The sequence below is a fragment of the Peromyscus californicus genome, unplaced genomic scaffold (genome assembly GCF_007827085.1).
Source record: "Peromyscus californicus insignis strain IS unplaced genomic scaffold, ASM782708v3 Scaffold_13__1_contigs__length_99412109, whole genome shotgun sequence".
In the NCBI taxonomy this organism is placed as follows: domain Eukaryota; kingdom Metazoa; phylum Chordata; class Mammalia; order Rodentia; family Cricetidae; genus Peromyscus; species Peromyscus californicus.
This window is the reverse complement of record NW_026294424.1, coordinates 80,289,891-80,314,805: the sequence shown is the minus strand read 5'-3', so window position 1 is coordinate 80,314,805 and position 24,915 is coordinate 80,289,891. Positions and strand designations below refer to the sequence as shown.

Sequence of the window (24,915 nt, the reverse complement as noted above, 5' to 3'; positions counted from 1 at the left end):
ATTTATTGTAATCATTTTTACTACCTGTGGAAAAACAAATACATATGTTTTCAATTTGTTCTCTAAGTTTATTTGCATGGTATTTTCCTTTAGCTATAAAGAGAAAGCTATGTGGTTGTCAGCCAATCACCATGACTTGACTATGAAGTCCCTGGACACAGCTGTCTTCTGGATTGAGTTTGTCATGTGCCACAAATGGGGCAAGCACCTGAAGCCACTTACGTTTAACCTCACCTGGTACCAGAACCACTCTAGGATGTGGTTGGATTCCTACTCGCCTGTGTGGCAGCCGTGGCTTTCCTTGCTATAAAATGCTGCTTGACTGTTTACTGACTATTTGTAAAGATGGGAAATAAAAAAGAAAATAGGGCTCTTCAATCACATGGATAATATCTACAGCCATAATGGGGAAGACTATACCATTCAGTTCTAACACTGTGTATTCAGTGCAACAAGATTATCCTCCTTAATTTAGAAGATATTTGGCTACATAGTTTATCTATGTATTTTACAGTTTAAAACTTAAAAGATTAACAATTCCAAATCTATATTTTATCACATAATTATATTTCACACTAATTTATTGATGTAATAATCCTGAGAATAATGACAGTCACAGAAACATCAACCTGTTTACTGGAGAAAAAAAGAGGGCCTGACGTATAACTGTGAATTTGCAGATACATAATCTTTTTTAAGTAAAATGGAAGGAAATGGACATTCAGTGTGTGTCAAAGAAAACAAAAAGCATGATCTGTTTAAAAAGTGACAAAACAGGTTTTTATAAACCAGCAAAGTAGAGGGAAGAGAATTCAGGATACACTGAAGCCAACTCTATAAGAAAAAGACAGCTGTTCTGACTCCATTTTGTATTTGGTTAGACAGTTCTCCATCCTATCCCTTCCTCTCCCAACAGCAATGGCAGCCCAGGCCACATGTTTGAGGTTTTCATGGCCTTGACCATCGTCTAGATGTATTAATTAAAATAATTGACAAATTAAGTCTAAAATAACTACCATGCTCTGCCAGGAGTAAAGATTTCAAGATCACTCTGACCCTCATCTAATGTTGATGTATCTTTGTGGGATTTGCCTGTTAAAAGTCTGGATCTCTGAAGCTGGTCATGAAGATAATTTTTGGTGGATAAAGCATGCTTTTGATCTGGCCATCAATAAAAGGGACTTAAATAAATAATTCAGACACCAATAGGAAGTATTGTCCTAAATTTTTAAATAAATTATTTAATATTTTAAAATATGTACTGCACTGCTCCTTGTTAATGAAGATTAACATTAAGGCATCTGTGAAAGTAGAAGCATTTGTAGGATACAATATTTAGAAAAACAAAATTTTGGAGCTGAAAGAAAACTGAAATTGGTAAGCCATATAATATTACTTAAAACTGCATTTGTTAGCATCCCAAATGTTGGAAGTCTAGTACCCTAGACAATAGCTGTGGTGATATCACATGAAATAGAAATATAGAGAGAAATAATTCCTCTTTTAGTAGTTGAGAAGACTGAGCCCTAATTTGAATTTTCCACATCTCTCCCATGTTTTCAGTGTAGATAATTTGTGCTTTGTAGCCTGTTATTGTATGTCTAATCTATACGCCTCTGTTGCCTGTCCATATTACCTGTTTGTCTCTTGCAAAGGTCTTTGTTCTATATTTACTGAACAAAATAGAAAACATGTTGTAGGAAAGGAGCAGAGATACTTTTACATATATCTTTACTGGGGTTTCACAAGGGAAGAAGTAACTTTACTGACACCAAATGGCCTGAAACAACACCCAAAGCCACACACCAGGGTTATCAACTTATGTCCAACTGCTGCCTTTGAAATTTATATTTTTGTCTCTTAAAGGTCATATCAGTATGGATTCTGTTTGCAGAAAATTATTACCACCACATACATATGCACACATATAATACACCAGGTTACAAGCATGGCATAACACATAGCTTAAAGCTACACACTTATCTTAGGTTGTGAAAGGTTGTGATTGGAAGGCATGATGAGGTTGGTGTCATTGCTTTCTTAATCGCAGATTAAACTTAAGCAGGCTAAGCACACAGTAGGACAGCAGATTGAGTACATAGTTCTAAATAATCTCAAGGTACATTTTTTATTTTTTTTATTGATAGTTTATACAATATATTCTGACCATCATTTCCCTCTCTCATCTATTCCAAGATCATCCCTATTTCCCCACACAACCAATTCCATGCCGTCCTAATTTACAAAAGTTATCAACAAATAGTATAAGAAATATACACCTAGAATCCTTAAAAACACAAAATCAGAAACCCTAATGTACAAGCAAAAGACCAGTAAGACAAAAAGTGCCCAAACAAAGCAATATGAGACATAAATCTACAAAAATACCATTGGGTTTGTATTGTGTCAACAGTCTAGAGCTAGACATGAAGCTTATACTTAAATGTGGTTTATATATCCCACAAGACTCCATTCAGAATAAAAAAATAAAATTTTCCTTTGCAGCAGTTTTTAATAGGACATACCTTCTTGTTTAGATATGAGAACTGGTGCCCCCTCTTCGTACTTTGACCCCATTGGCTTGAACATGTTCAAGTCCTGTACATGCGACTACAGTCTCTGTGAATTTATGCATGTGTTGGTCCCATTGTGTCTTGAAGAAACTGTTTGATGCCATTCATCCCTTCTGACTCCTACAATATTTCTGCATCCTCTTCCAACATGTTCCCTGAGCCCTGAGGGTAGTGGTTTGATGAAGACATCCCATTTAGGACTGAGTTTTCAAAATCTGTCATTCTGTATACATTGTCCAGTTGTGCATCTGTGTATTAGCTCCCCTGTACTGCAAGAGGAAGCTTCTCTAATGATGGCTGAATGAGACACTGATCTAGGGATATAACAGGGTATCATTATGAGTCATTCTATTTGAAGTCAAGAGACATTTTTGGGAAAATATATTATAAATTTACCCTACTTCTCTAGCACCATTACTGCTTAGGTACAATTCATGGCAATATGCCATAAGAAAGAGGCATGGAATTCTTTTAGAAATGAAGTGCTTAAAAAGGAATATAATACGCAGACATTCTGAGAAAGATAAATATAGAGTTGGACATCATATTGAAACAACACTGATATTTATGAGCTATCTAGATATATATTTACAATTAACATATAAGTATAGCTATTGTTTAATTACTGAAATAATTATGTCAATGTTGGATAGAGGAGTCAATGTTGGAGGGCCATTGGTTTCCATCTAATATCACAATTCTGTCAAACAGGAACCAAAATAGGAAGTCCTTTAAAGAATCAGGTGTGGTGGAAACTTATCTCTACTAATTCAAGATGTAAGAAAATATAAAATTGTTTTAAATTGCATTTGTCTTCATTCAGAAGTTTTCTATTTGCATACTTTTCTTGTAGGTACAAATAGGGTAATTTTTATATTACTCAAACATGTAAACTAAATCATGAGTCATGGTGACAGTGAAGCAACATTACTGGAGAAGAAATGAGGTCAGTCATTGTGTGGTGTCCTGGCATAAATTAACCAATAGCTGTTTGTTTAATATGATGACCTTTAGAAACAACCAACCCATCTCAATGAATTGATACGATGTGAATTATGAAAGAAAGAGAAATTGAGATCAGTTTAAAAATGAAGAGGCCCCTTGTGTAAAGTATTAAAAAACTCATAACTGTTATGCAATTTGTGGGTACCTTCTTGAATACTTAGGAAACACCCATTTTAAGGGCAATCAGTCAAGATCCAATAAGAAAACAGCAAGTTCACCAATTCTTTCCCATGCTGTTTGTATCTATTATTTTTTAAAAACTCATCCACTTCTATAGTATTTGAAATATTTAATCACATCACAAATAAACAATGAATTTACTTATGATTTGCTTCATTTATAAAATTCTACATATTTAATAACCCAGGCATATGTGTTTAATTTAAATATAATTCTTAAAGGTAGAAATACCAACCACCATTGAGATCGGAGAAAAACTTAGAGAACCATGAATTTAATTTTGAAAACACATGAAATTGAGTCAACTACTTCAGGAACACATTGTATGACTAATAGTTTTCTGAACTGAAACATGCCGAAATCTTTAGGTATTAAGGGATAAGTCTTGCAGACATACTATTAGGTTTCTTCTTACATTATTTATGTAAAATGTATAATATTTTAAATTATACACATAAGGTCCCAGGTTCATAAAGATCAATAATCACCTATTTGGGAAATAAATAATGTGTCAAGGTTTTCATTTGATATTTAGCAAATAAAATTTAGAGACTGAGCAAAAGTTAGAAATTGATACAGCAATTTATATGATTTCAAATTTTTCATTTTTTGCATTTCAAATTTTAGCAGTCTAGTAGCATATTGCTAGCTATGTATTGCATCATGTTGAGATAACCATAAGTAAGCAGTTTTGAGTTCTATTGGAAATGAAATATTTGAGCAAGAGAAAATCTAGGAATTCTAACAAAGGTGAGTTTAGAGCTGGGTGTTATTCTGTGGTCACAACAGTGGTCATTCACCTGACATCCAAATGTGAAATGAGAATGAAAGTAAGTTGAATTCTCTTTCTACAGTAGTTAGATCAGTGGAGTCAGGTAGATAGAGGACTTAATATTCTTGGGCCCACTAGTTTCCCTTAAATATCATCATTCCTTATGCCCAACTGTCAAGCAGGAAACAGAAAAAGTGGTTATTTTGTGCTATAATTATGATAGATAGATATTTGTCCTTATTAAATCAGTGTGTAAGAAAGAATATTCATTCAAATAACATATCCAACCTTGATCTGGAAGTTCCAACCCCCATTGAGGCTTTGGTAACTGTCACACCTACAAGGCGGGGCCAAGAGAGGACCCCAAAGACCCGAGATCCGATGCGCCCACTCTCTTGGTTCCTGGACCCTGGACGCTGGAGGTGGACCGAGCAGAGTTCTCCAGAGAACACCACCGGACTGCTCTATGTCTTTCCCAGACCCTGCAACCTACCTATCCCTTCATCTGTAAGTTACGCCACTAAATAAACCTCCCTTTTAACTATGTGGAGTGGCCTTAATAATTTCACCAATATACGTCTAATAATAGAAGTGAACACTTTTCCAAAGATATGCTATATTCAAGTTTTATTTCTTAATATATTTATATTATATATAAAGAACATGTATAATATATATCTATATCTTTTGAATTTTTTATTTTTATATATTTCTCCTCTTAGGTCAGGAAAGTGTAATGTTCATTTTGCTGAGTGATTTAAGCTAAACTGATGAGTGATGTTGAAAGTGACTCAGCATTATTGTAGAAGAAATGAGGTAAAACAATGTGAGATGAACTAGTAATAATAAAGAATTACTGGTCTGATTAGATAACATTTTTTAAAAAGTTGATCTATTGTAATGAGTAAAGCTAAGGTGCAAGTTAGGAAAGAGATAAATTGAGACAACATTGAATGAATTCACAAAATAGTTAAGTTTAATAAATCAGCTAAACTGAAGAGAATGTAAATGTACAATTTAGAGACAAAGAAACACTGTAGAGTATTAAGATAAAAGTACATCTATTTGCTTTACTGAAGACTTTTGGAACAGTCAGGAATGACCTATTGGTAACATTACAAGTCAATTTCATTCAAGAAATCAGAAAACCTACCAATTCTGATCCATGCCTATTGTAGACATTTTATTATTTACTCATTCACAAATATTACATTTTAATTATATTACTTATACAAAAAGAATGTTATTATTTCCAGAATTTATTAGTTCTTGGCTTTATATCCATCCTTCTCTCTTCATAATATGCTGGTCTTCAGTTAACAACTCATTCATCTCTGGGCATTTGCATTATGCTTATTCTAACACTTTCATTGTCAGCTCCACGTGTTAATACAGCCCTTGGGTGCAATATCCTCAGGGACTTTCATGAATGAATCTTATTCTAATTTCTTCTCTTTTAATTACTTTCACTTGTCTGGGGACCTGAATTAAACAATTTGAGTTTATTTAAACATTGTCTGGTTTTATGTAGGCATGTGTGCTATAAAATGTCCCCTTTCATCTTCTGCCCTACCTCATAGAATTTGGTGGACTGTACTTCCATTCTTCATTGACTTCAAGAAAGTGTTTTACTTCCTTTTTAATTTCTTCCTTGGATTACTGGAAATATAAAATAAAGTTTTCAAATTCTGTGTTTTTACAACTTACAATGTTTCTAATGTTGAATTACTGTTTTATTATACTGTGATCATAAACTGTGCTTTTAATTTGTATCAGTTTATTGGGAATTGTTTCTATGGTCCTATTTACGGTATTTCCAAGGCAGTGTGCCATGTGCTGTTGAGGGGAATGTGTATCCTATACCTGTTGAATGAAATTTTCTGTAACTATCTGTTTAGCCAGTTGAGTTTATATTAAATTCTTTTTTTAATTTTATAATTTGATTTAATTTTACATATTAGCGATGGATTCCCCTGTCATCCAGGGCAAGGACTCCCCTGGAAATTCAGCTCAACCTGGTAGATTCAGTCCAGGCAGGTCCAATCCCCTCCTCCCAGGCTGAGCAAAGTGTCCCTGCATAAGACCGAGTTTCCAAACAGCCAGCTCATGCACTAAGGACAGGTCCCAGTCCCACTGCCTGGGTGCCTCCCAAACAGTTCAAGTTAATCAACTGTCTCACTTATCCAGAGGGCCTGATCCAGTTGGAGGCTCCTCAGCTATTGGTTATAGTTCATGTGTTTCCACTAGTTTGGCTATGTGTCCCTGTGCTTTTTCCAATCTTGGTCTCAACAATTCTCGCTCATACAATCCCTCCTCTTTCTCGCCGATTGGATTCCTGGAGTTCCACCTGGGGCCTGGCCGTGAATCTCTGCACAGACTCCAAGAACACACCAAAACAATTATTCACCATGATTAAGTAGGTTTCATCCCAGGGATGCAAGGGTGGTTCAACATATGAAATTCTGTCAATGTAATATACCATATAAACAAACTCAAAGAAAAAAAACCACATGATCATCTCACTAGATGCTGAAAAGGCCTTTGACAAAATCCAACACCCCTTCATGATAAAGGTCTTGGAGCGATCAGGAATACAGGGAACATACCTAAACATAATAAAGGCAATTTACAGTAAGCCAACAGCCACAATCAAATTAAATGGAGAGAAACTCAAAGCAATTCCACTAAAATCAGGAATGAGGCAAGGCTGTCCGCTCTCCCCATACTTATTCAATATAATACTTGAAGTTCTAGCCAGAGCAATAAGACAACATAAGGAGATCAAGGGGATACAAATTGAAAAGGAAGAAGCCAAGCTTTCCCTATTTGCAGATGACATGATAGTATCCATGAGTGACCCCAAAAATTCAACCAAGGAACTGATGCAGCTTATAAACACCTTCAGCAACACAGCAGGATACAAGATCAACTCAAAAAAAATCAGTAGCCCTCCTATACACAATTGACAAATAGGCTGAGAAGGAAATCAGAGATATATCACCCTTTACAATAGCCACAAATGATATTAAAGTCCATGATGTAACTCTAACTAAGCAAGTGAAGGACCTATATATTAAATTCTTATGCTGAATTTTTGCCTGAGTGATCTCCCCATTGATTTGAAGTGAGGTGTTCAGAAATCCAATTCTTACTGTGGTAGAGTCTCTTATTCATATTCAAGGTTTGTGAAATATATTTGGATGTGTATGTATTATAGTGATTTCCATTTGTCAAACTGACATTTTTATAAATATGTAGTGATCTTAGAGGTCATATTTTACATGCTATAAGTTAATTCTATTTTTGATACTTATAAGTGTATCCAGTACTTGTAGTATGCTTTTGTATATTTATTTTTCCAATATTCAGTGCAAGTATTTCTTACCTATGAAGTAATTTTCTTATATAGTCTCATGACTAGACGCTTGTTTGAATTAGATAGTCTGTTTGATTTAATTAAGGAATTTGACATGTTAACATTAATTATATTTCTTGTTTGCATATCTATCAGGCCTGCCTTCACTCTTACTGTTTATTTTTGTGAGTTCAGGGTTTTCTCATTGCCAAGTTGACTGGTGAAAGCATTATTGAAAGAAATATTTGGGTATATCTGTGAGGGAATTTCCAGAAAGAATTAACTTATCAGTTTTCCATGATGTGGGGTGTCCCTCTCACATGTTCCCCTCACATTCACTCCGATAGACCTTGCTTGCACGGATGGATATGACCCCTTCAAATCACGGGACAAAATACATCTATAATATCAAAATTTGGATGTGGTGAAAGACTCCATCAATGTGGTGAGACATTGACTACTACAGGTAACTTTTATAATGAAAGAAGTTCTCTAGATGATGCCTTCTAGAGTTATTTGAAAATTTCGAGCTTCAGCAGAATACTAAGGCACACAAGAAGACACAGGCAGCTCACATGTCAGGATCCAAGACCTGCGTGGGCAACCTTACAGAGATTGCTGATCTCAAGAAGGGTGGTCATGGTGTTTCCTTGAGAGCAGGGAATATAATACGTATAAATTAATATTTATTAATAATATATTATAATAATATAATATTAATAATATATATACATGTCTCCATCTATTTTTCAAGGCCTTTGTGGACTAAGATTCTGATAAGAAGCTATTCAGCTTCTTCTTGGGCTTGTAAAAAGCCACAGGACATATAAGTCGAAGCAACTGGATGTCTTATGAGAGAATACCACTCAGGCAAGTCTGTTCAATTGTTTCCCTAGGGACATGTGTAGTAGGAGGCTCTTGCCTATCTGCTTCCCAGGGCTTCGGTCAGTCAAGTTAGTTAGGTGCACTGTCAAGCTATTTTAGAAATTATATATAAGTGAATACATTAATCGACATTCTTACAAAAACTCTTGAAAAATAATACCAAGAAAATACTTACAAACTATGTAATTACTACAACTTGGGTTCTGTGTTGAGAAGAATGTTCAGACTAACCTTGCACTAAACCAGTGTTCTTGCTACTACTCAAATCTCTTACAAACAGAAAAGTTATGCAAACAGTTAACTGACTCCTAAATTTGCTTTATTGTAAAACATGACATTAAACACTCATATGCAAATATGAAATAATATTTGCTTTTACTATCTCCAGTCAGTTCCCAAGTTCAATGCGGTCATTTACTATATTTGCTTTAACCAACTTGGGTTATATTTTAACTCATGGCTTTTTCTTCTTAGATACAAGGATGAGCAATGACAAAAGGGAACACACTGTGAACAGAAGATTTGATTTCCCAGGATGTTTGTGAAGTGGATGTCTGTTCTGCTGCTCCTGCAGATGAGTTGCTACTTCAGATCTGGAAATTGTGGGAAGGTGTTGGTATGGCCTATGGAATTCAGTCATTGGCTGAATCTGAAGATAATACTGGATGAACTTGCACAGAGGGGTCATGAAGTGACAGTTCTGAGACCTGCATCTTCTATCTTTGTTGATCCCCAAAAATCACCTAGCCTGAAGTTTGAATCTTATCACACATCTGTCAGTAAAGATGATCTGGAAAAGTATTTCAACAAGTTTGTGGATGTATCGACTTACGAAGTACCAAGAGATTCATGTTTATCATACTCTCCTTTGCTACAAAACATGATGGATGAATATTCTGATAAATTTCTAAGTATTTGTAAAGACACAGTTACAAACAAACAACTTATGACAAAACTACAGAATTCCAAGTTTGATGTCGTTTTCTCGGATGCCATTGGCCCCTGTGGGGAGCTGATAGCTGAACTTCTCCAGATCCCTTTTCTGTACAGTCTTCGATTCTCTCCTGGTTATACAATGGAAAAGTACAGTGGAGGATTAATACTCCCGCCGTCTTATGTACCTATGATTCTGTCTGGATTAGGTGGTCAAATGACATTCATGGAGAGGGTAAAAAACATGATATGTATGCTTTATTTTGACTTTTGGTTTCAGATATTTAATGAGAAGAAATGGGATCAGTTTTATAGTGAAACTTTGGGTAAGTTATGTTTCTTATCAGTAGCTTATTAGCCTAAATTTCACAAGCATTTAAATGTATTATGTCACTGAAATACAAAGTGAAGCTGTCTTTTATAGGTGATCCAATTTAATACGAAATTAGCTACCAAACTCACAAACCCTGTAAAAGCTCACGATATTGATCAAATAGAAGCAGTCAGCAGTCCTGACACAGGACATTCTGGTGAGCTAGACAGTTGCAGAAAGATGAAAGCAGACTTCCCTAAGTGAGTTTTTACTCACTTGACTGTTATTTTTCATCTGTTTAATAAGTCACTAGCTAGTTAACCAAATCTTGATTTCTGTAGATTAGAGGATGACATATTTTACAGTTTCAATATGTATATGACATTCAAGAAATCACTGTCTTTTACATAGGCCAAAGTCTTTATTTAAAATGAAAATGTGGGATCTGAAATCATGACAAAAGTTGAGTGTTTTCTGCTCGTTTTGAGTACCTAGTTTCTGTTACTAGCACCCACACAGATCCAGTGGCTCAAAATTGCCTGTAACTTCGGCTTCAGGGAGCTGCTGCACTTTTATGGCATCTGCAGGCACCTGAATAAACTTAGCACCTATTCACACAGACACATAAATAAAAATATAAATCATAAAATATTTTCTCTGTATTTTCTAGAGAATTCCCTTAGTTTTGAAAGATACTATGTCAGCTCACAGGCTTAAAAATGGAACTGAGGTTCGTGCCAATGCCACATCCTTTATTGTGTACTTTCCTAACATCCACTGTTTAAACACTACAGAAGCAGGGACACACATGCACTCGGTCTTTACTTTTTGAAGTCATGTTTTTTTTTTTCTCTTAAAAAAATATGCCATAGTTAAGACTGGCCAAAAATTTCTATTCTCATAATTTCTGAAAATATTGATACTGTTTTTATAGGATAAGTACTGTTAAATTTCTTAAAATGAAACAGAAGTAGAGACACTAACCAGAAATTCAGACATTCATCAACTTTACAACTTCTTTTGTAAAACAAGGAAGAAGGACTAACTACAAACCACAGTGACCCTGGGGAAGTCTGGCCAGGGTACACAATGTGGTGTGACTTTTGGACCTTATATTTGCACTGTTCCTTTTGAAGATTTAGAGAGGAGTAAAGTGTGTGCTCGTTCATATAGTGGCTTAGTGGGTTATTTCAATGACTATTTATTATTTCAAATTACTGGGGAAACATGAGGTAATTCTTAGAGTTTGCTTTAAAAATAAACCCACAGTGACATTTATGTATATTATGTACGTCACAAATGAATTACACATGCAAATTATGTTACATATCAATAAACACTGGTTCTTAAATGCACATGTTCTACATCAAACATAACTTCTTTTCATTTTTAAGAAAATGTATTTTACATTCAGATGACAATCCTTTCAAATATTCCCTTCCTCATCTGCTAATTTTCTCCATCTAGGAAGGCCCACTACCTTCGCTGAGACAGTAGGCAAAGCAGAAATGTGGCTCATTAGATCCTATTGGGATCTGGAGTTTCCTCACCCAACCTTACCGAATGTTGACTATGTTGGAGGACTCCACTGCAAACCTGCAAAACCCTTGCCTAAGGTAAATAAGCTTATGTTATCTCTTTTTCATTTGATTTAATTTCTGGTGAAAGTGATTCAACACTTCTCCTTATATTTTTCTCCCAGTGATAGAGAGATATAGGAAGTGGAATTAAACATCCTGCTTACTAGGAGTTCAACAAACTCAGGAAAGAATGTGATAGACCTGGAAAATATTTATATCAGTAAGTTAAATTAAGTCAGATAGGGTGCTTGGTGGTTAGCCATTGGGTAATCCTTAGCAAGCAACTATGAGGATGTAAGTTTCAATCCCAACTCCCATGTAAAAAGCTGGGTGTCCCCACACATTACTATGAATTAGTACTGAGGTTGCAGAAACAGGTTGATACTGGGAGCTTACTGTCCACTATTCTGTTAAAAATGGTGAGATTTGTGTTCAATGTGAGACAGTCTCAAAAACTATGTTAAATATTGATAGAAGAAAACATCAGATTTTAACATTTGGCATCTATGTGCTAAAACAAAGACAGGGAAGTAATCCAGCATTAACACACACACACACACACACACACACACACACACACACACACACACACACACACATGCGCAGATGTGTTTAACACATAAGCACATATACATACACAAACACAAACGTGCAAAATCCACAAATGCACATATAAACCCATTCACAAAAGATACAGAAATTAAATTAGTTAAACGCATCACATCACTGTCAATCATCAAAAGCTATGATGAACATAAGTCCGAGGTAATTGTTTGATATCTAGAGAAACAAAATGGACATAGTTTTTATCCAACCAGTAAATTGTGGAAGTCATCTCTGAGAATACCTTATTTATGCACAATATCAGGAAATTATGTAGTATGTGTTTACCATGAATGTATGATTATTTCACAAAGAACCAAAACATTTTATTAATCATAATAGGGAGTTTGTGTTAGCTGCCACATATGTACATATTACAATGTAGATATTATTTGATCAAATACTAGTTATTAATATTAAATAAGCTATTAGAGGAGAAAAATAAAATAGCAAGGGGAAAATGTCACCCTTTTGTAGGACGAAAACATGTAAATGAAGATATAGTTTTATGATTACTTCATATATGATGCTTGCGCTCCTGAGTTTTAACTTTGCCAGAGGAAAATATCTAGAATTTCTGCAGAATAATATGTGAGTACACTCTACTGATTCCTGTGAAGTCCAAAGTCTTTTGCATTGCCATTTTTATCTTCTGTATTTTTTGACACCACTATTCTAAAAATTCTTAGGAACATTTCAATTTTTATTCTCCTAGTTTTTCATAGAGGTTTCATAAGTAACTTTTCTACAATTGTTATTTTGTCATGAAGCAAATTCTCATCACAGGAAATGGAAGACTTTGTCCAGAGCTCTGGAGAGCATGGTGTTGTGGTGTTTTCTCTGGGGTCAATGGTCAGAAACATGACAGAAGAAAAGGCCAATGCAATTGCGTGGGCCCTTGCCCAGATTCCACAAAAGGTGAGGCAAAGTGCTCCATGGGAGGCAACTGTATACTAAGTCTGTGAAAAGTCCTTGAAGGTCTGATTATAGAAATGACTGTATGAAAGGTAAAGTTTTGAGAAAGCTCTAATCTACCTTAGCCACATTTAGAAACAGATATTCACAACAGATGTACAATGCTACAGAAGGTGTTTTTGACTGAGAGTGACTTGGATAAAACACTGTGACCACTGTGGGCACATTCTGAAAGGCTGACTTGATGATGACTTGCTATCCAGAGTACTTAGACAGCCAAATTCTTCAGAGTCGCTTGCTCTATTGTTGAATATTTAAAGTCACTGCATACATTAGATCTTGCAGGAGGGGATTTTTTATTTATTATTTCTACCAGAATAACAGTAAGCAGGTATTGAAAAGTTGGGAATGTAGCACGACTATACATTCTATCTTTGGAGTAGGCCTCTTCAGTGTGCAGGTTGAGAGGGCCATTTAAAAGAAGGGAGTCCCAGGCTCACCAACTCTCAATCAGAGTACATTTTTGGGTAATTGAGAGAAAGAGAATTAAAAAAAAATCTTTCATTCTAGTCTGGACTGGCCTGCCAATATGTGTAGGAGAAGCAGATAAAGGAAAGGTTGAGATGGGAGCTTCCCTCACAGTGATCTCTGTTCATCATAAAAGATGGAAGACAGGACCCTGCTTGTCACCAGACAGAGTGAAGCTCTTACTATTCAAGAAAGAAATATGAAAATAAGAAAGAGTCCAGAGGAACCTAGAGTTAAAATAAGTCTCAGAAGACTCACTTCATAAAGGATGCCACAAAGCAATTTCCTATGAATTAAATTTATATATTTATGAACATTTTTGCCTTTTGTAGTGGAACAGCCTCTCTTTCATCACTTACATTAATTTTTCGATCCTTTACATAATTTAGTCACATAGCAAATTCATGTTAGCCATGTAGATTATGTCCATTTTATGAGATTGTCTGAGAATTCTAACATTAGCTGCTATCATAGGCTTTAGTTTGGAACTGGTTTTCCTGTCACAGAACATTTTGAACTCTGTAGGAAAATCTGCAGTTCATCATAAGGCCTACATAACAATCAGTGGGACATAAAGTAGTGTCATTAGTTTTGGGGATATTTTTCAATAACATCACATGTGAATAGCAAATTATTTACAGTAGACTGCAAAGAATCCTTGCAGAGATTAATATGCTCCTCAATACCCAAATCAGTTCCAATCCAGGCCCCAAATAAGGTAATAATTTAAGAACTCCCTGATGAATCTCATAAAATGGAGCATTTACTACATGTTTAACATCTACTTGCTGCATGTAACGAACTTCTGAGCTAGAGAAATGGCTCAGTGTGTTAAATGTTTTCAGTACAGTGTGATCAGCTCAGTTTAAATCCCAAAACCCGTATCAAGTCAGGAATGATACTGAATGTTTCTGTAATACCAACATTCCTATCAGAAACAGAAGGCAGAAATAGGAGAATTCCTGTGGGCCAGCAGCAGAAAAAAAAATCACACAAACTAATAAGAGATTCTGTCTCCAACAGGAGAGACTTCAGAATGAATACCTGAAGAAAGTAGTCTTCTCCATTCCACACAGTCGCCTTGGAACTCTTAAACAGCATTCATACACACAAATTGGCTTGCATATACTCCAAAACACACAGAACACGCAGGGAGGGAAAGAGAGAATGGGGTAGAGATGGGGGGAGATATTTCCAATCTCAGTGACAATCCAATAATGTGGATTCACCTTCAAAATTCTATATGCAATTTTTCCTGCCATTAGTGACTAGACATTTGTATATTGACATTAAGATTCCTAGAATCCTAAAGCAAAGTTGATTTCTCATGAAAAAACAATGATTACTTAGATTTGAATTGATGTGAATCAAAAATGTGAACATAACTTGTGCAACTAAAAACAGACCAAATCTGATTATGGAGAGGGGAGTGGGTATACAATCCCACCCAAAGCCATGGAACTATTGACAATGATTAGCATGTGAGAGAGGAAGAGAGCAACTCCTGATAAGTCCATCTCTCCTGGAAGACCACACATCCAAGAAAATTTAAAGTGCACAATTGACCAATTGTGTTGAAAGATTCTTTTTTTAAGGATACTAAGTGGAGAGGATAGGGATGGGTGTGGTTTAGGAGATTGGGGTGGGGAAGTGAATATGATAAAAGCACATTACATGAATGAAATGAAATGTCAGTCTCACTTAGTGTGGTCACAGTCATCATTTGGACAGCAGATGGAGTTCCAAAGTGCAGACAATGCAGGCATGTTGTGAGCCTGTTTGTCCACAGAAATTGCTCTACAAAGAACATATGTCGTTTTGGGTGAAAATGATACAGAAGGTTTAATGTCTTGTTTTAAAACCTATACTATCACCATCCAGAGTTAGTTGCACTTAGGAGAATGGACTCTATAAATGAAGCAGACTAAAGTCTCATGCAATAGCCAACTTTATTCAGAGAATCCCACAACATGTACTCTGAGCATTAAGATCACATGTGTGGCAAAAACATGTTTTCCACAGAGGCACCTAAAGGACACTTTAAACATTCTCTGGATGACAATGGCAAGCAGTCGTGGCTAACCTGAAGTACACCCACTCCTGTCTGCTACGCCTGGGAGGACAGCAAAAACACATTCCAGGAAATAATAGGATAGAAGATGAAATTAAAACAGTTTCCTATCCTTCCATAGTAATGAATAAATGAAATTTGAAAATGCATAGAGCTCAGAAACTCTTTAAAACTTATTGTTATTTAGGGGTAATATATTACAGCAAGACTCAAATCCATATAAGTGTTGACATTGGGTCCTCCCCTCGTTTACTAGTTGAGTGAGAAGAGTAACGCAAACAGTATTTTATGGCCCTTATGGTGTAAATAAACCCATCCCAATGGCTCATTCTCTTGAGCTATATTACCTGTAGGAGACAATTTAGTGGTGAAAATAAGTAGCTTTAAGGCAGCAAAGGATCCACATGATACACAAATGCCTCCTTCAGTTTCAGTTCAAAAGCTGTAATTCTTCCTTTGCCTCTCTAGATAAAATAAGGACTGTCCAGTGCCATCTCTCCTTTCAGAGATTTAATAGATTGGTTAGCACATAATAAAGTATTCCTAAACTAGTATGTAGACAATTAATATTTCCTAATAATAGTTGAATATCATTCTTGAGTATTATTAAATTGTCGAGTCTAATGGACATTTGTAGGGGGCAGGGGTGGTGGTTCTTAGCACTTGTTCTAGTAACTAGTTACCCTGAGTATTACACAGTCAATGATCGTTGTACTTTTTGAGATGTAATAATAAGCCCATTTTTATGTAGCACATGTTGAATCAAGTCATATATGGATTACAACTCTTTCTTTTTTTGGTGACTAACAGGATATCATCCATGTAATGAATAATATGGAATGAAAAAAATAAAAAGGAAGGGGAAGTACATGACTGTCCCTAGGTATGGTGGTGGAGAAGGTTTATTATAGATATATGAGAAAGCATAGCCAGAAGCAGGGACAGGGACACCTGGGAGAGACCAGAGTGGACATGAACAGACTGAGCTGTGCCATGTGAGGAGAGGGAGGAGGTGAAGGGAAAGGGTAGAGAGGGGACCTGATAGCCAAAGGTACAAAACAGAGCAGGTAACAATAATGGTTGGATTATATAGGGAAGAATAGCATAGACCTCTCAGCTGGAGAATTCAGGAAAGGGGGCAGAGTATACCAGCAGGAGGGCCCTGTGACAGGTAGGGACTGAGGGACTGTGGGGGAAAACCAGGAGGCCAGGTCAGCCTGAAATGTGAAATAGGCACCTCAGCCATTTGTTCCAGGTGTGAAACCTAACAAATATAGGGCTGAGGGAGGGCCTCCCTCACAGGCTCTAAAAGCTTTCCTACATAGTATTGACACATAATAGAGGATTTGTCATGCCTTGAGGTAATACACTCCATTGATATCAGAGCTGAGGTTCTTTATGATTGAATGAGGAACAGAAAATGCCAAATGTACTTATTATCAGAATGAATATGTATAATATAAAAGCAATCTTTTTAAAAGCAAAACTCTTAAAGGCCAATCTTTAACAATAGTTGTCTGTAGGTAAATTAGGCGTAAAGCTTCCATTGGCCACATGGTGGCATTAACATTTCAGAAGTCAATAAACCAATTCCATTTACCAGATTATGTCTTACAAAAACAGGAGGATTCCAGGGAGAAAAAGAGGGCTCTCTCTGTCCATTCTCCACTGTTCTCTGTCTGACTTGTGAAGACCCCATAACTTTTCTCTTAGAAACAGGCTATTACGTGTCAAGACAGAGTCACTAGATTTTTATGTAATTTTCGGCTCCTATGAAAAACCCCAGAAATCCACAAAGAAACCTCCACAATAGACTACTGGCAATGGTTGAGAGAAAGCCCGAACTGGCCTTCTCTGGTGAAAGGATGGCCAAACACCCTAACTGTCATGCTAGAAGTCTCATCCAATGACTGAGGGAAGCAGATGCAAAGATCTATGGCCAGGCCCCAGGTGGAGCTCCAGGAGTTCAATTGGCAAGAAAGAGGAGGGATTGTATGAATAAGAATTGTTGAGACCAAGATTGGAAAAAGCACAAGAACAAGAGCCAAACTAATGGAAACACATGAACTATGAACCAATACCTAAGGAGCCCCCAACTGGATCAGGTCCTCTGGATAAGTGAGACAGTTGATTAGCTTGAACTGTTTGGGAGGCACCCAGGTAGTGGGACCGGGACCTGTCCTTAGTGCATGAGCTGGCGGTTTGGAACATGAGGCTTATTCAGGGACGCTTTGCTCAGCCTGGGAGGAGGGGATTGGACCTTCCTGGACTGAATCTACCAGGTTGAACTGAATCCCCAGGGGAGTCTTTGCCCTGGAGGAGACGAGAATGGGGGGTGGGCTGGGGGAAAGGGGGGAGAGGACAGGAGAATCCGTGGCTGATATATAAAATTAAATTAAACTATAAAATAAAAAAAGAAAAGAAAATAGATCTATAAAACCTAGTTAATGAAAAAATAAAAAGACTCTGAGCATAAAAAAAAAAAGAAAAACCCAAGCCATGCTTATGATCTTATCCATGTGGGAACATAGGTTCACTAATCCCTTGTAATTCTTTTCATAGTCCTTTTCATTTTTGATAACCCAATCTTTTCATTAGCAATTGCAATTGTGAAGAATGGGCAGCATTAAAGTTGGGCATATAGATTTCTGCATGAGTTTGTTATAGAAAGTCTCTCAATCAGAATTTGAGGAACATAAGCCTAGAAAACTTCCATTATGCCTTCTGGGGCCATACATTGTAATTTTGTAGCACTTTGTTTAATCTTGCTAGAGTTCATATTTCTCAACCTTATCAGGATTGAATTTACTCCCCTATAACAGGCCATTCATGATGCCATTATTTCATGGTTATAATAGAAACATCATTTCCATGACCAATTATTCCTGTAAACACTTTTCCTCTTATTTTTAAATTCAATAATGGTCTATCGTTTTCTTTTAAAAAGGTGCTTAATGCTACAGTCCTATCTGTACTACTGAATCCTCATTCACACATATAGTTTTTTTTTAATGTAGGGACTATATAGACAACAAAAATAACTGCAATTTTTCTCCTGCTTTAAATGACCAATTAGTAGGCACTGTGATCAGGATGGCAATTTCACCTGTATAATCTTCATCAATGACTCTTGTATGAACTATGATTCCTTTCATGGATAAACTATTACAACTCGGTAAAAGTCTAACTGTTTGAAGCAGGATAGGACGCTCAACATGCTTCTCTATTGTTGACTGGTACTGTTATTGTTATCAGGCAATGTATTGCCATCCTTATCATATTCAGATCAGCATTTCTTAACCCAATGTTTTCTTTTCTTGCATTAAGGAATGCCAGGATCTCATTGATTCTGAACATTCAATTTCTGTAGGGGCAATTTACATTGCTTCTTTAAGTGGACACTCTGCTAACATCTGTTTTTGTATAGCATAGATTACTATAGCTGCTAATTTTGCTCTATGTTTATAGATCCATACATTTCTGCATAAATTTAGAAAGTCCGTAATATTTTCTATCTCTCCTTGAGGCTTGATTAATCCTTGGCAATCCTCATTGGCACTTATCAGAAGCAAATTGTTTTAATAACTCTTGAATTTGTTCTGTCTTTACTGATTTTTGAATAGCAACTTTGAGTCTCCCTATGAAGTTAGCATAAGGTTCATAGGGACGATGTATATATATTTTTTTTATAACTAGACCCAATGTCAGATTCCATATCAGTCTCCAGGCAGCCATGGCTATGACCATAAATTGTGGGAGAGCTGCAGGAGTCATATTACGTACCTGATAATCTGTTGAAACCCACCTACCAGTCCCTGTCATTATTTCACATGCGACATTTCTAGGATTACCCCTCAGTCCTAGCTGGAGAACTTTTTATGGGCTTTATCTGCAGGCCACACTTGCCACTGAAGAAGCTTGAAAAGGCCAAGCACCATTTTAACAATTATATGAAAATCATATGGCAACCATTGTGCATTATTGTTCCAACCAAAAAGATATTCATAAGTACATGGAGCAGTAGGTATATAGGAAGCACAAGCCTTCTTAGAATCTTTCATTGTATCCATTCTAGTCGCTGATAAATATTTTGATTTATTGAAATTTCACTGGAAGTACCAAGCTCAGCTTGTGATGCCAGAGAAGAATTGCTAAATAAATTCCTTTTCGATGCCATACCCTAGTTTGTCTGTATTGTAAAGTTAGCTTTCTCATAGGCTCTCCCAAATCCTCATCAAAACAATGGAGAGAACTCAAGATTAGATTTATTATCAGATTACTCACCCGATGATGCAGGATATTCTTTAGGCAAAACAGGAAACATCTTTAGAGGAGACTCCAGTAAGGGAGCTGAGGGAGCCATCACCTGCACAGTTATCAGTGGTGCTGTTTTTACTTTTGATTTATCTACACTGGGAAAATATTCTCTTGTTTTTTCCCTTACCTCCATTACCAGTTTTAAGGTGTGATCATCCAGTTTATATTCATGCCAGGAACTAGCCATCTCTTCCTCATGTTAATAAAGCCATCTTCCTTAAGTATTTTAATAATAGTCCAAATCAATGCCCAAGTGACCCAAAATTGAATGGGAATCTTTTCTCCTTATTTATATGCCTTTTATATTCATCCAGACTCTGTCCCACACTTCTTCAACTGAAGAGCCTTCTTCTGGAATCTAGGGATTATAGTCATAAGAAATTTGTACAGACTAATAGCTGTGATTTTGATACCTGTGCTCCTCCTTTCTTTAAAAAATGGAGATGCACAAGCCTCAACATGAGGCAAAGTCTTCCCCGGTTTCTGACCCATTTTTCTCATTCACCTCCTTCTATGAGGACCCCCCATCTCCTATCACATAGCCAATTTCAGCTCCCTGTTCAGAAGCCCCTTGTCACAGCTCCAGAGACAGTGGGTCTTGGGAGAATGGAGCTGATAAATGAGGCAGACTAAAGTCTCATGTCATAGCCAATTTTATTCAGAGAATCAGATAATGCATACACTGAGGGTTAAGAAAGGTCACTTGAGCAAAGATCACATGAGTTGAAGCTGTATATAATCAAAAGGACAAGCCATGTGTTACACAAACAAACAACATGTTTTTCCATAGAGGCTATCTTAGATGGGTTTTTATTGCTGTGAAGAGACATCATGACCATGGCAACACTTATAAAGAAAACATTTAATTGTGAGGGCTCAATGACAGTTTCAGAGAATCAGACCATTATCATCATAAAGGGGAGCATGGCAGCATGCAGGCAGACATGGCACTGGAGCTCAAAGTGTTACATCTTGCAGGCAACAGGAACTCCCCTGAAAGTCACACTGAGGGAAGCTTGAGCAAAAGAGATTTCAAAGCCCACCCCCTCAGTGACACACTTCCTCCAACACAGCCACACCTCCTAATAGTGCCACCTGCTTAGGTGGCCGTTTTCTTGCAAACCACCACAGAGTCACAAAAAGGACAGTTTAAACATTCTCTGGATAACAGTAGCAAGCAGCAGTGGTTAACCTGAAGTAGACCCACTCCTATCTGCTACACCTGGGAGGAGGGTAAGAACACATGCCAAGAACAATCATGTGTTTTGAAGAAATTGAGGTCACAAGACTCTTGTTCTGTTTTCTTAGAGTGTTCTCTCAAGCACTCAGAATTCTCCTCATGTGACTCCATTCCTGGACAATATTCCAATTCTACACTATGCAAGGTTACTTCAGGATGGGTCAGATGACTCCATATTCCTATTGGCCAACATGATGGCATTGTTTCAAAAAACTCTAGACCATAGAGTATTGTAGAACACAAATATTTGTCATGAATAAATAATCAAGGACAAAGACTTGAAATTCATTTAAAAAACATGGAAAAAGTGAATAAAAGTAAATTCTAAATCATTGACAATATAATTATATTAAAACCAGATTATTCAAAGTATCAAAATATATTTATATAAAATATAAATTATTAGTAATGTGCTATTCTTTTCTGAAATTGAATTATATCAGCATGACAGTGTATTAAATATTTTCATGCATCATCAACCATCTCATTTGTCTAAATATCTCTGCTTGGAAAATGATGATGATATTCAATCTGTCTGAATGGAAAAATAATCACAGAGACTGCTGACACATTCTTCGTCTCAGTGTCCCAATAGTTCTCATTTCTCACCTCCTCTGATTTCTCCATCCCTCCTATGGGGGGTATTCAGCAATGTTATATCTAAACTTAAAGGGTTCTATTTAGATTATTTTATTTTTGAATTATAATATAATTACATCATTTTCCCTTTCCACTCCTCCCTCCAAACCCTCTCATATCCATGTTCCTTGCTCTCTTTCAGATTCATAAATATTTTTTCATCATTTTGGTTATATATATATATATATATATATATATATATATATATATACCCACTTATATTCCTAAATATAACATGCTCAGTCTGTATAATTTTAAATTTTTCTCCAGCAATAAAGATTATCTAACTCTTAACAGGTTCTTTGGAGATTTCATGGTAAAACACCAGACACCTTAGGACCCAACACCAGAGTTTACAAATGGCTCCCCCAGAATGACCTTCTAGGTAAGCCTGGAAAACAAACCTATCCTAGTTGACTTCAAAATCTCTTATACTACACTTAGTGAATGTATTGATTATTTAAGATAACAAGTTCTGGTGTGCACATGGTCTTTTTTAACACTCATGTCCTCTTATATACCATGTGCTCCATGTGTTCAACTGGAAATCAGTATTTCATAGTTCAAGTCTCAAGTCATAAACCAATCTGCAAACATCTCTCTGTAAATTTAGTATCTTCTTGCTCTAAACAGGAAAACATTTCACTCAGGTTATGAGTATAAGAATCTTCATGTAGGTTTTCTTGTGATAGGATAGAGTAAACTAAATAAATGATATAAACTAAATGAACAAATTTAATTAATAAAAAAGAATATTCTTATAGAAAAATCTCCTTTTAGTTCCTCATAATATATATTTCTTATTTCATGTCTAAGTCTGCTAATTAATGCTAACCAGAATTCATCTTATTCTAGGTCATCCAAAAACCAAAGCCTTTGTAACTCATGGTGGAGCTAATGGCCTCTATGAGGCGATCCATTTTGGAATCCCTATGATTGGCATTCCTTTGTTTGGAGAACAATATGATAATATTGCCTACATGGTGGCCAAAGGAGCAGCTGTTGAATTAAATATTAGAACCATGTCAGGGTCAGATTTGCTCAACGCACTGAAGGCAGTCATAGACAACCCTTCGTGAGTATAACATTTTAATATGTGTATTTGTTATTTGTTTATTTTTCATTGTGCTTCAAACTGAAGACCAAAGGAGCAAGAATTTTCCTGAAGGCAAAAATAGTGGTAGGTACAGTGACAAATTAGGGCATGAGTCAGTGCATTGGTGTTTCTCTTTTTGCTTTACACAAATTCTCACCACCATGCAGATTTGAAAGGGATTTGTCTTCTACTGATACTTCTTGACACTAGTATGCACTTTTACACCAAGTTATTAATAATTGCTTATTGATAACTGAAGTTTATATAATCAAATAAAATCTCATTTTGATATATTTGGTATTTAAGACATAGCTGTCCCCAAACTCTACTTTAGGAATATTTGATCTTTTCCCATTTTTCCTTTGCTATGATTAATCTTACATGCTCAAGGAGCTCAGACATGCCCCTGAAGATCTTCCTCGTCATGGACAGAAAACATAATTCATTTTTCTTCTACTTTTGTGTAATTATCGTTACTATTTACACAAAAATTACACACGTGCATTTTTTATTCATTATGTAAGTTGATGTGAATTTTACTTCTTTCAGGTATAAAGAGAATGCTATGTGGTTATCAACCATTCACCATGAACAGCCCATAAAGCCCCTGGACAGAGCCATCTTCTGGATTGAGTTTGTCATGCGCAACAAAGGGGCCAAGCATCTGAGGCCACTTGCCTATAACCTCACCTGGTACCAGTACCACTCTCTGGATGTGATTGGATTCCTACTTGCTTGTGTGGCAGCCATAGCTTTTCTTCCCATAAAATTCTGCTTATTCATTTATCAAAAGTTTGCAAAGATGGGAAAGAAAATTAAGAATGAGTAGATCTCACTGAGAATGTACTACATGAACTAAATTTCAGCATCACTGTAATTTATGAACTGCTTTCCAAATATTCACTGATTAATTTATCAAGTCATATCTTCTTTTGACAGATGAAAGGGAATGGGAAAATAATGTAATTACATTATATTCTTAAAAAATAAAAGACATAATAAAAATGAAAATGCTGAGCAAGCTATAAGGTACAATCTAGTAAGCAGAGTCCCTCCATTACATCTGCTTCAGTTCTGCCTTCTGATTCGTGTCTTTAACCTCTGACCTACTTTTCCTCAGTAATGGACAGGGAGCTATGAGATGAAATAAGCCTTCCCCTTTCTCAAATAAAAACGAATATTTAAAAAAATTTCAAACAAAGGAGAGGCCTGGGCCTGGGCAGGGGCAGCCACCACTGTGATGAATAAATACATGGTGGAGAGACAGGAGAGAAAGAGAAGTGGAAGCAGTTTGTGCTCTTCGAAGAGAGGCAGAACTGCAGACGTGAAGGCAGCAGGGAACAACCCGATGTCAGAGGCCTGCACTGCCATCTGAGGCCACGGTGATACCTGTGATGCCACAGAGGGCCATATCTGAGTCCGTGGCCATTCTGTCTCAGGGATCTGTGTCCATGTCCATGGTGACGTGGACCTACTTGGTCTGGGCTGCCATTTGAGGCCATGTTAATATCTGAGTACTGTGCTGAGCTGGTCCAACCACTCACCAGCCACCACACTGTAGCATCAGAGGTGACATGAACACTTGCCTTTGCACTGTGGGAGAGCTGGCCCCCTATGCCGGTGTAGAAGAGCTGACCTCATGACTTAGTGGGGGAGAGCTGGCCTCCTATGCCGGTGTAGAAGAGCTGACCTCATGACTTAGTATGGGAAAGCTGCCTCCCTATGCCGATGTAGAAGAGCTGACCTCAGGATTTAGTGGGGGATAGCTATTCTGTCCTTCATCTTGGCAGTGCAGGAGAACTGGCTCTGTTGGCATGGATGTAGAAGATGTGGTCTGATGATGTGGGCACAGGAGAGGCAGCCTCACCCCTTGCCTGTACATTATGGGAGAGCTGGCCCTGGTGACCTGA

General features: G+C 36.7%; 1 protein-coding gene across 3 annotated transcripts; it reads left to right on the top strand.

The window, feature by feature from the left end:
* Window positions 1-9,305: 9,305 nt before the first annotated feature.
* LOC128108929 (UDP-glucuronosyltransferase 2B17-like) lies at window positions 9,306-23,850 on the top strand. Of its 3 annotated transcripts, none has more exons than XM_052735940.1 (6): window positions 9,306-9,781; window positions 11,488-11,632; window positions 12,986-13,117; window positions 22,207-22,294; window positions 22,765-22,984; window positions 23,555-23,850. In XM_052735940.1, the coding sequence occupies exons 1-6, from the start codon at window positions 9,306-9,308 to the stop codon at window positions 23,832-23,834; spliced, it is 1,341 nt and encodes a 446-aa protein (XP_052591900.1). In that variant the 3' UTR covers window positions 23,835-23,850. The 3 variants fall into 3 exon arrangements, with proteins under 3 accessions (XP_052591900.1, XP_052591897.1, XP_052591898.1); XM_052735937.1 differs by having other exon boundaries at window positions 9,306-10,029; window positions 11,484-11,632; XM_052735938.1 differs by having other exon boundaries at window positions 9,306-10,033.
* Window positions 23,851-24,915: the final 1,065 nt, after the last annotated feature.

Coding starts and splice junctions, on each gene's coding strand:
- LOC128108929 (XM_052735937.1), top strand. CDS start 9,306: ATGTTTGTGAAGTGGATGTCTGTTCTGCTGCTCCTGCAGATGAGTTGC. Junction 10,030..11,483: donor GTTTTATAGTGAAACTTTGG/GTAAGTTATGTT, acceptor TTCTCCATCTAG/GAAGGCCCACTACCTTCGCT. Junction 22,985..23,554: donor GCAGTCATAGACAACCCTTC/GTGAGTATAACA, acceptor TACTTCTTTCAG/GTATAAAGAGAATGCTATGT.